General features: G+C 50.7%; 1 protein-coding gene across 3 annotated transcripts in view; it reads left to right on the top strand.

Annotated features, from left to right (window-relative positions):
• Positions 1-11,167, top strand: part of INSR (insulin receptor) — a 125,035-nt gene that overhangs the window by 71,816 nt on the left and 42,052 nt on the right. For all 3 annotated transcript variants that reach the window (XM_021704960.2, XM_044915489.1, XM_021704961.2), the window contains exon 3: positions 5,762-6,083. In XM_021704960.2, the coding sequence (XP_021560635.1) occupies positions 5,762-6,083 (322 nt within the window). The remainder of the gene's footprint in view (positions 1-5,761; positions 6,084-11,167) is intronic.

Here is an 11,167-nt window from a genome sequence, read left to right as displayed (position 1 = left end):
CTCCCCGCCGAGCAGGGAGCCCGATGCGGGACTCGATCCCGGGACTCTGGGATCATGACCTGAGCCGAAGGCAGTCGCCCAACCGACTGAGCCACCCAGGCGCCCCTCCATGGATTTATTTAGAGTTCAGTTATCAATCTTCTCAACAGGGCATCGTGAAAAAGCCACTTGAGGTCAAGTTTTGAAGGCTTCGGCTGGTGTAACTGGAGGCCAGGGGTTTGGGGAACCTTTAGGGAGGAGTGGGAGGGCAGCTTATGGGGGAGAGGGAGATGGATGGACAAGGGACTTGTGTGTTTGGAGGAGAGAGGACCGGTGCTTGCTGTCCCTGGAAGGTCTGGGTGGATGTTTCCTACACACACAGCATGCACCTCTCCTGGGAAAGTGGGCAGCCCCTGGACTGCTTGGCATTTTCTCAAAGAGGCCGCCATTGTTTTTGGCAGAAACAGCCTGGGCGGTGGCCCTCTGAGCCTGAGCTGCTGGGACTGCGGCTGGGGCTGGGGCTCTGTCGGTGTCTATGTGAGGGGGCCGGTGGAGGAGCACGGGGAGAAGAAAGTCCTCCATTTGGTTGTTTTTCATCTTGCACAACCTGTGGTTTTCATAATTCCGCCTGGGGTGGGGGCAGGGGCTGGCCCAGTGGCATTTCTATTAAATAAGATCAAGTACTTGGAAACAGAATGGGAGACACCCGGAGGTGGCTTATCATCATCGAAGCATAGTCTTCAGAAGTTAAAAACACAACTTTTATGTAAAAAGAAAAAAAAAAAGCGAAAGAACACCCATCAACACATTTCTTTTAACTCTTTAGTGAGGGGACCCGCAGGATGGCAAAGCCAAAGGGTTTGTCGTCACTGAAATAGGATTGCAAAGTTAGATACAGGGCTGTTTAATGTCCTCTGGGGCCACAGGCTGTCATCTCTGGGAGGTTGTGTCTTCTGGTGGATAAAAATCATTTACAGGGTATCCATCTGTGAGATGACATCTGACTCCCTGGAGTCCAGACCCTGGTAGGAATAGTAACTCAATCCCAGGTATGTTTCCCTGAGCGGGGGCTGGCCAACCATCCAGCCCCTTGCCTGCTTCTGTTAAAGTTTTTTTGGGCACAAGCATGCCCGTGTGTGCGCATGCACGCACGCGCCTTCCCTACGGCTGCTTTGTGGCCCTTTGCAGAAAAAGCTCGGCAGCTGCTGTGCTGGGGAATGAGATAGATGATTCTCAGGTGGGCTCCAGCATAAAATTGGAAACTCCACCACATACAAGGTGGTGGCCTTGTGTGCAAGTGTTGAGTATTTTTTCTTGGCATTGTCTAGGCCGGAAGGCTTATGTGTTTGGGAAGTTTTTGTTGGGTCTTTGCTAATGCTGCATTTGAACTCAAGGGCTGACCCTCAGACACAGCTCCAGCCCAGGAAATAGAGCCCTTCCTGTTCTCACGTGTGCCTTCCCAGAGGGTGGGGTCTTTGTGGGTCTGCCTTAAATATTGCTTCCTGCCATTGAGCCTCAGCCCTTGGGTCCCTGCAGACAGATCATTAATAATGACGATGATCATAATAATAGGACCCGTGGTAGCTAATTTATATCAGACCTACATGTTGATCAAAGAATCCAGTGCTGGGGCGCCTGGGTGGCTCGGTCGTTGCAGTTAAGCATCTGACTCTTGATCTCGGCTCAGGTCGTGATCTCAGGGTCGTGAGTTCGAGCTCCATGCTGGGCGTGGAGGCTGCTTAATAAAAAAGCAGAACAAACAAAACCCCCGCCAAAGAATCCAGTGTTTTATCCACATCGTCTTGTTTAGTTGTGAGAAGTTAAGGGACTGTTATCCCCGTTTTACAGACAAGAAAACCAAGGCCGTTGCTTCTTTAAGGAAATCTTTATGGTGTGCTTGTGGGGTGGTGGGCGCCCTGTTGCCAAAGCTGAATTCAGGTCACTTCTTCCTTGACTGGGTGGATGCTTTCTTTAGACCCAGGAATATCAGATTCAGAGCCAAAAGATCAAGAGCTTAGCTTTGGCCCTGCTGCTTCTCTGAAGAGCCTGTGGTCTTCTGTGAAATGGAGATACGTACTTACCCTCTCCCTGCTGGAGTCTTTGTTAGAATTAAGTGAGAAGCGAATGGGCGAATGGGCGAATGGGCGGTATGTAATCCCTAAAAAACCTACATGGACCTTCTCCCATCACCCACCTTGCTCCTGTTACAGCTTCTTCCTTCTGTCTGGGTCCATGGCATAAAAAATCAGAATATGCACCATGCGTAGATGCTCCACATTTTGCATTTGCGTGTAGATTTTCATGGTATTTGTGGAGCACCTGCAACCGGGGGGTGGATCACGGATGCATTCTTGAGCCAGTGGCTAAAAGTTGGGTACTTGGAACTGCTCCAAAGTCATTCCTTTTGCCTCTCTGTCTGATCGGAGCTGTGCCTACTAAAGGCCTGTTGGTGCAAGCCCCGTCTTACGAGTGGGTGTCCTAGGAGCTGGTGCTGTGAATGCAGCAGACACGGCTTGTCCTCCAGCATTCCCTCTAGACAGACGGTCAACAAACCCCCAGTGTAATTTTTGAGAGCGATAAAAACTAGAAGAGAAATGTAATCAGATCGTGTGTTAGGACACGGTTGAGAAGGGGGGAGTGACTTCCAGTGGGGAGGTCAGGGAAGGTCTTCCTGAAGTGGTGGGTCCCGAAGGACAAGAAGGAGCCCGTCGTGGGGTCATGGGAGGATAATGGGGGAGGGTGCTCCAGCCAGCTGGAACAGCAGATGCAAAGGTCCTCAGGAGTGTATGTGTGTGTGGACAGCTGGGGGGCGGGGAGCAGAAAGGAGACCCAAATGGCTGCCACCTGGGGCTGGGAGAAGGACTCCAAGAGGCCAGCAGGCTAGACCACAGAGACCTGTAGGCCTTAGCGAGGAGTTTATTTTCATTCTCAAGGCCTCTGCTATCCAATGCAAGAGCCAATAGCTACCCGTGGCTGGTAAAATTGAAACTGAAATACAATGAAAAGTTTAGTTCCTCAGGAGAAATTGGAACCCCTGTGTACTCTTGGTGGGAATGCAAAATGGCGCAGCCGCTGTGGAAAACAGTATGGCGGTTCCTCAAAAAATTAAAAATAGAATTACCATATGATTCAACAATTCTGCTTCTGGGTGTATACGCAGAAGAATTGAAAGCTGAGGTTTTTTTTTATTTTTTTATTTGAGAGAGAGAATGAGAGAGAGAGAGAGAGAGTGCATAAGAGGGGGGGAGCGGGAGAGGGAAAAGCAGACTCCCCGCTGAGCAGGGAGCCCGACGCGGGACTCGATCCCGGGACTCCGGGATCATGACCTGAGCCGAAGGCAGTCGCTCAACCAACTGAGCCACCCAGGCGCCCGAAAGCTGAGTCTTGAAGAGATACTTGTGTATCTATGATCTTAACAGCATTATTCACAGTGGAAACAACCCAAATGCCAATTGATGGATGAATGAATAAATAAAACGGGGTGTATGTACGCACAGTGGAATGCTATTCAGCCTTGAAAAGGAAAGAAATTCTGACACCTGCTACAACATGGATGAATCTTTTTTTTTTTTTAAGATTTTATTTATTTATTTGACAGAGAATGAGAGAGAGAGCACATGAGAGGGGGGAGGGTCAGAGGGAGAAGCAGACTCCCCGCCGAGCAGGGAGCCTGATGCGGGACTCGATCCCGGGACTCCGGGATCATGACCTGAGCCGAAGGCAGTCACTCAACCAACTGAGCCACCCAGGCGCCCCAACATGGATGAATCTTGAAGACCTTATACTCCATGAAACAAGCCAGTCACAAAAAGACAAGTAGTATATGATTCTACTCCCTAGAGGTCCCTAGAGGAGTCCCATCCTCAAAGACAGAGAGTAGATGGTGGGAGCCAGGGGCTGGGCAGGGGCGTGGGGAGTCGGTGTTTTAAGAGAGCCAGAGTTTCAGTCTGGGAAGATGAGAAGGTTCTGGAGATGGATGGTGGGAATGGTTACACGACAGCGTGAGTATACTTTGTGCCGCTGCGCTGTGCCCTTAAAAATGGTTAAGGTGGTCAATTTTATGCTATGTGTATTTTGCCACGATAAAAAAAAAAATTGCACTAACCACACACAGGAGCCACAGGGGAGAAGCGGCTACCGTGTTGGACAGCGCAGCTCGAGAACATTCCTGTCCTCGCAGAAAGTTCCATCAGACAGCGCTGCTGCTATGTGAATGTGGCTTCAGGGACCCCTTCTGTTTCCTGGGGCTGGTTTTGGGGTCCACTGGGGCCTTAAAGTTGCTGCAACAAAGAGCCTGAGGGCTTGGGGTCAGTAACACTCCCCAGCTTCCAGACTGTGTTTCAAGCCGTGCAGAGTGACTGAGCGAAGAAAGCGACTCCAAGAACAGGCCAGGCCACGGCCGAGGTCTGTCCAGCCTCAGGGAAGCCATATGTCCACGGACAGATATGCCAACAGCCTGGGCAGGGAGGTCTGGTCATTAAGGACCAGGCCAGATGCCGAGGCACTGAAATCAAGGGGTAATTAGGAAACGATGAGTAGTGAGACGTGGGGAGAGAGGGGGTGGCTGACAAGCTGCTGCAGGAACCTGGGGTAGAGTCCGGCTTTTGGTGGACAAGTTCCGTTTCAGGGGACCAGAAACTCCCCCGGCCACGAAATCAGAGGCAAGCCTCTGGCCTCCCCATCGGCGGGGCCTTCTCTTTTCTTCCTGTTCATTATCTCCTTCAGGTTGCAACAGACATGTCCCCTCCCCTTACCTCCAGCCCCGTGCTTGTGGCTTATGCGATTGCGCATCCTGAGCCTGGAGTTTAAGTAACGAATCTGCCTCCTCCGTCAGACCCCGCGCTCCGGAAGGAGGGGCTGCGGCCACCTTGTTGTTCCCGCATCTTGTTCCTTGTTCCTTGGCTGCAACATCTAGATCAGGGCAATCAGATGTCGGTTGAAGTGATAAATGACCTTTGGGTAACTTGCTTCACCGTCTCGTACCTTGGTTTCCCCGTTTGTAACACGGAGTTTGAAATGGCCCTGTAGTAATGTATCTGTTTATAGCAGTATTGCAGAAGCTTGCTAGAACCGACGGTCAGGGTTTCAGGAAATGTGCGAACTAGCTAATTAAAGAAGCTGTTATGAAAATGTACATGAGAGACTTACAATTAACAAATCATGTTAAAAACAGAGGTAATAAATACTCAGAGCTCCCCACTTCCTATTATCTCGCTGCATTTTTTTTTTAAAGATTTTATTTATTTATTTGAGAGAGAGGGAATGAGAGAGAGCACATGAGGGGGGGAGGGTCAGAGGGAGAAGCAGACCCCCCGCCGAGCAGGGAGCCCGATGCGGAACTTGATCCAGGGACTCCAGGATCATGACCTGAGCCGAAGGCAGTCGCTTAACCAACTGAGCCACCCAGGCGCCCTATCTCGCTGCATTTTTCAATTGCTTACGCCTTTGAGGTTATTCACTACTATGGTAGCTCTACAGTGGAGAAGCTGTGTAAGGCTGGGCTCCTGTGTGTCTCTCTCATCGGCTCCATGTTCAGCAGCATTTTGTTGGTAGCTTCAGATCGACCGAGGTGGGGGTATTTACACTGGGGCGATTTGCAAATGCTGCGAGTCAGAGCCTCTCTGCTGACACGAGTTAATAGTCATGCCTGGCGCGGAGCGAGGACGGTAGAAGGGAGACTGTTACTGTCACGATTTTGTGCGGCTTTTGCCCTCCCTCATCCAGGCTTGCAGTCTCTGCAGACGGCGAAGCTGCTGACCGGCTGTTTTCTCTCTCTCCCCAGTTTGTCCCACCATCTGCAAGTCGCACGGCTGCACCGCCGAGGGTCTCTGCTGCCACAGCCAGTGTTTGGGCAATTGCTCCGAGCCCGACGACCCCACCAAGTGCGTGGCCTGTCGCAACTTCTACCTGGATGGCAGGTGCGTGGAGACCTGCCCGCCCCCATACTACCACTTCCAAGACTGGCGCTGCGTGAACTTCAGCTTCTGCCAGGACCTGCACAACAGATGCAAGAACTCCCGGAGACAGGGCTGCCACCAATACGTCATTCACAACAGCAAGTGCATCCCCGAGTGCCCCTCTGGCTACACGATGAATTCCAGCAAGTGAGTCCAGGATGTGGCTTCCGGGGGTGCGGAGGGGGTCGTGCAGCAAAGACGGGAAGCGATGCGGGGCTGATGGTGGTGGTGGTGGGGTGGGGGGCGGGGTGGCACCTGCTGAAACTGTGTGGAAAACTAGAGTTAACTGGCAACGAGTGAGGGGGTGCTGCCGCGTGGTGATATTCCTGGGTCTCTCGGATGCCGTTGTCGCCTCCTGTTTTGGTCCTGGCCTTTGGAGCTGGACTCGACAAACTTTCCGTAAAGGACGAGAGAGTAAACATTTTCCCGTTGTACGCACCGTTTTTTAGTTTTTCTGTGCTTAGCTTGGGGAACAGAAGACAGAAAGACAGGAGTCCTTGGTTTCCACTAGCATCCTTCTCAGGGACAGGACTGTCCCCAGGGATGCAGCTGCCCAAATGTTACAGCCTAGAGCAGAGCTGAGGTTTTTATGTTTTCTCCATGCTGGAGCCAGACAGCGTGCTGAGATTAGCCAGGAGCACAAGGAGGAAGAGAATCCATTCTAGAATATTCTCAGGACTTTGCTGCATTTTGAAGGACAGGGCCATCAAACCTAATGTTCCCTAATGTTCGGGTGAGGAATACGGTTTTCTCTCTTTGGTGGTGAGTCAGATTTCCTACGCACATCGCAGACTTTTTGTTCATGTTGTTAGCTTCTTAGATGAGCTATTTCAGTGTCTCGGGGCTGTAACCAAGTTTAAAAAATCTGTTTCCTGGTTTTTGTGTTGAGGGTTTAAAAAAAAAAACCCCACAAAACAACAAAAAATAAATCAGAAACAGACGCACGTCAGGGGGCCTTGAGCTGATCTGCTTACGTAAAAAATCTTCCTCTTCAGACTTGAGAATTAGCCAAGCGAGCGTGTTCTGGTGGGAAATTTTATTTCCCCGGGTGGAGTGGGTGGGAAGGAAAACAACCTTTATTTCAGGTCTTATGAGCCTCTCTTTGAGTGTTTGTGAAACCTGCAAGTACAACATGTTTTGTTTTAGTTGTTTTTGATAAAACCTATCAAGTGGCTTTGTTGACCAAGAATAGGCTTCTATAAATCACCTTTGCATGCCAGACAGAGCTTTTTTTTTTTTTTTCCTGGCCATTTTATCAGTCGGGTTGGGAAAATTACCTTTTTTCTTTTGGTTTATTTTTTTTTTTTTTTTTTTTTTTCCACGTTTGAAATAAAGCATGGATATTAACATCTTGTGGCGAGATGTTTGTTTAAAAGACACTGGCTTTAAATAAAAGGTTTTTTTTTTTCTTTTTCCTGACTGTAACTGAGACCTGAGATGGAGAGGAGATTTCTTTGATGTGCTTGCTGATGGTGCAACAGCCCCTAGGACCCAAACCCTGGGAAATTGGCAGCATGTTCTGTGAAGTCTGGGACCTTTACTGAGGGAAGAAAGGCAGAGTGAGGGATGCCAATTATAACTTGTCAAAGCAATATTTTACTTTGTTGGTTTAAAAAAAAAATACTAGCTTTCCTTCTGAAGCTTTTATTTGATGAAAGACTATAGTGCTGTCATTTTCTAATGTGGTTTAATATCAAATAGGACCAGATAGGTTTTCTTCCATTCTGGTGGTTTATATGGGAATGGTTTCTGATAGTTTCAGAACAGAGGTCTGGGAACCCACATGATTCATTAAAAAGCCTCACTATCTTTGGTCACTTTGAGGTTCCTGGTGGGAGTCCTGGGGTGCTCTTTCCTGGGACGAGGAGGGCTTAATATTTGGGGTGAATGTTAAGAGTGTGGTGGGCATGGGGCATCCCTGTCCCTCCCCCTAGAATGATCTTTGCCTGGCTGGCTTCTTGTCAGCCAGGTCCCAGCTGAAAAGTCACTTCCTCTGAGAACCCTTCCCTATTTGACTGCCCTGGCTGAATTAGCATCCAGCCACTCTTTGGCACATCACACAGTTTTCTTTTTTTTTTTTTTTAAGATTTTATTTATTTATTTGACAGAGAGATAGAGAGAGAGCACAAGTAGGCAGAGAGGCAGGCAGAGAGGTAGAAGCAGGCTCCCCGCTGAGGAGGGAGCCTGACGTGGCGCTGGATCCCAGGACCCTGGGATTGGGATCATGACCTGAGCTCAAGGCAGCCGCTTAACCAACTGAGCCACCCAGGCGCCCCCGGTTTTCACCTTTTTCATGGCATTTACCGCCAGTTGATTTTTTAATTGTCAATTTGTTAATTTTGCCCAACCTGACCATATGTTTCACAAGTGTATTGGTGAGCTCTTTCTGGGTAACAAACCAGCCAACACCTAGTGACTTGAAACAACACTCATTCATGGTTTATAATGATTTCATGGGTTGACAGGTGGTTTGTCCAGCCTGGGCTGAGCCAGCCATGACCGCGTGCATAGGATAGCCTCTCATATCTCGGATGGGCAGCCGAGGCCTCTCTCCATGGGGTTTCCTAGCCCAGTAGCCAGGAAGCGCCTGCCCCCACGTGCAAGTACTTCTCAAGCCTGTGTTTGCATTACATCTGTTACTGTCCCATTGGCCAAAGCAAGTCACGTGGCCAAGCCCAGATTCACTGAATGGGGACCTACTGGGCCCTTCTTGGTGGGATGGGCTGCAAACAACTTGGGGCCTTTGTAATCTCCCACGGGGAAAGTAGATTGCCTCTTTCGTTCACTCATGTGTGCCTGCAGCTTAGAACGGGCGATGGCAAAGGGCCAGATTGTAAATATTTTCAGCTCTGAGGGCCATATGGCCTCTGTTGGCAGCTACGCAACTCAGCCCTTATAGCGCAAGAACAGCGCCACAGAGGATACGCAAGCCAGCGGGTGAGGCCAGGCTGCAGCCTAATGTTATTTACAGAGACAGGTGGTCAGCTGGATCTGGCCCGCGGGCCGTCGTTGGCCGGCCCCTGGCTTAGAGTATCACCTGTCACATAATAGGTGCTCCGGGAGTATTTGCAGAATCAACAAAAGAACCCAAACATTTGGTCCCTATTCCATTTCCACCCCAGCTGTTCTGATATCAACTGGTGTCCGCGGGGCAGTTCTGACCGTAGCCACCCGGAGTGAGCATTGGACTCTGTCCTCCACCACACTGCCCTCACTCCAGATGCCAGCCACGCTTTGGGGTACCCAGGCCACCCATACTTCTCATCGGCTGGATATGCATGTACGCGTTCTCACGTATCCATTTTAGGTTCAATAATTTGCCAGAACAGGTCACAGTACTTTAAAAAAAAAAAAAAAAAAAAAAAAGCCATACCGTTCCATCAGTCCCGAGCCTATTAATGGTAGCGCCCTTAGTTAGGGACTCCGGCAGGGCTCACCCAAGAGGCACATGTCACTTGTGGCCAGCTCCAGATGTTTCCCCATCAGGGCCCTTATTTATGGCTGGTCCGGCCCTTGTGGTTCTTAGGATCGCTGGATGCACTTCAGCAAAGACTATCTGGGAACTTTGAGGAAAACGAGGGTGATGAGTCACAAGTCCTCACAAGAGGGCACAGGGCACCCTCGCGGGCCACACAGTGAGAACATGGGCAAAGAGAGAGAGAGAGACAGTGTGGACCTGGGGCTCTGCCTTCGTTAGGGTCCGAGGGTGGGGCGTCCAGGGTTTCGTGGGTTCACTCTTTACTGGTGAATTTAAAGCATAAGAAGAGGAATTGGGGCGGGGAGGGAGAAGTGGGGTCACTCGGGCAGTCAACTATCTGGGCCACCCAGGGCTTTCTGAAGGAGGGAGCTTCAGGGGCGGGGCAGCCGAATTCCTTATCTCTCGGAGCTGGGTCATGCAGTTGGCCATACGTTCACTGGAGGGATGTCTTTTGAAATGGATGCCTTGGCAATCAGAGCTCACCGTCAGGCACTGAAACTACACGTACTTACAACTACAGCTTTATTATTAAGGATGCGTGTGTTATCACGGGGCGTCCCAGCTCCGTCCCGTGGAGTCAGGGACGTGGCCCTCCCAGCAGATGTTTGCATTCACTGTCCAGGAAACGTCGCCGAGCCGGTGTCCAGAATTTTCCCTGGGCTCTCGTTACATAGCTGTGATCAGTTGACTCCTTGACCATGTGCTTGGACTCCATCTTCAGTGGACCCACCAATCTAATCCCGTCTTTGGTCTTCTTGGGGACCAGCCCCCATCCCGAAGCTACATAGGGGCCACCACACTGTCACCTCACTAGCATAACAAAGATGCTCCTGCCTCTCAGGAATCCCAAGGGCCTTTGAAGCTCTGTGCCAGGACCTGGGACTGCCATCACCGAGGTCATTCTGAAGAATTGGTTATGCCAAGGGTGTGTAACCAGCCCCGGTAGCAACAATGATACCACTAATGAGAAGTGGTCATCAGAGCAAGGACTAACGACTCTTGTTTTCTACACGCCAAGTGCTTTAGATAGTTTCTCCCTCTGGGAAATTCTGGTAAAACCCTCACTGGACTGACTTGGGTGCGTGCCCACCTCTGAACCCCTGGGGGGATGGATGATGGTGCCCAGCCTGGCCTGGATCATGTGTCTTGCCTGGACCTAGGAGTGCTGTGCTAGCCAAGAACCCACCTCAGACCCTGTGGGGGGAGGGATGGTTCCCAAAAGACTGCTGGGAGCCGTGTAGTCCAGTACCATAGGCTACAGTCAGCAAAGCCAAAGGCTGCCGCCGTCACACACTGTCCCATGTGAGGTTGTGTTACAGGTGTAGGCACGTCAGACCCTACGCAACAGCAAGCATCAGGTTTCCTCGGGGCGGCAGCAGTGTGGTATGGGGCAGCGGAAATCCTCCGAAAGGCCCATCAGCTCGGAAAAATTCCCATCACCGTGGTAACGCCCAAGTCCCAAACCTTCAGTATGATGGCGTGAGTCCTGCCTCTTCCGGGTAGAATGGGATTCTCCTTGGGGTGCAGTGTGAATCCCATTACTTTGGGGTATGGCTAGAGCCCTGTCGTTTTAGGGGAAAAGCGTGAGTCCCCTGCCTTTGGGGTAAAGCCGTAGGACGTGCCGCCATGGAGGATGGCATGCACCTGCCCCTTACATGGTGGTTCTTACTGGGGGTGATTTGCCCCCTGTCCCCGCAGGGGACGATGTTTGGAGACATGTTTGGCTGTCATGCTGAGGGACAGGTGCTATTGG

The sequence above is a fragment of the Neomonachus schauinslandi genome, chromosome 1 (assembly GCF_002201575.2).
Source record: "Neomonachus schauinslandi chromosome 1, ASM220157v2, whole genome shotgun sequence".
NCBI classification, from domain to species: Eukaryota; Metazoa; Chordata; class Mammalia; order Carnivora; family Phocidae; genus Neomonachus; species Neomonachus schauinslandi.
The sequence above is the reverse complement of the archived record's forward strand: the minus strand, read 5'-3'. Positions and strand labels throughout refer to the sequence as shown.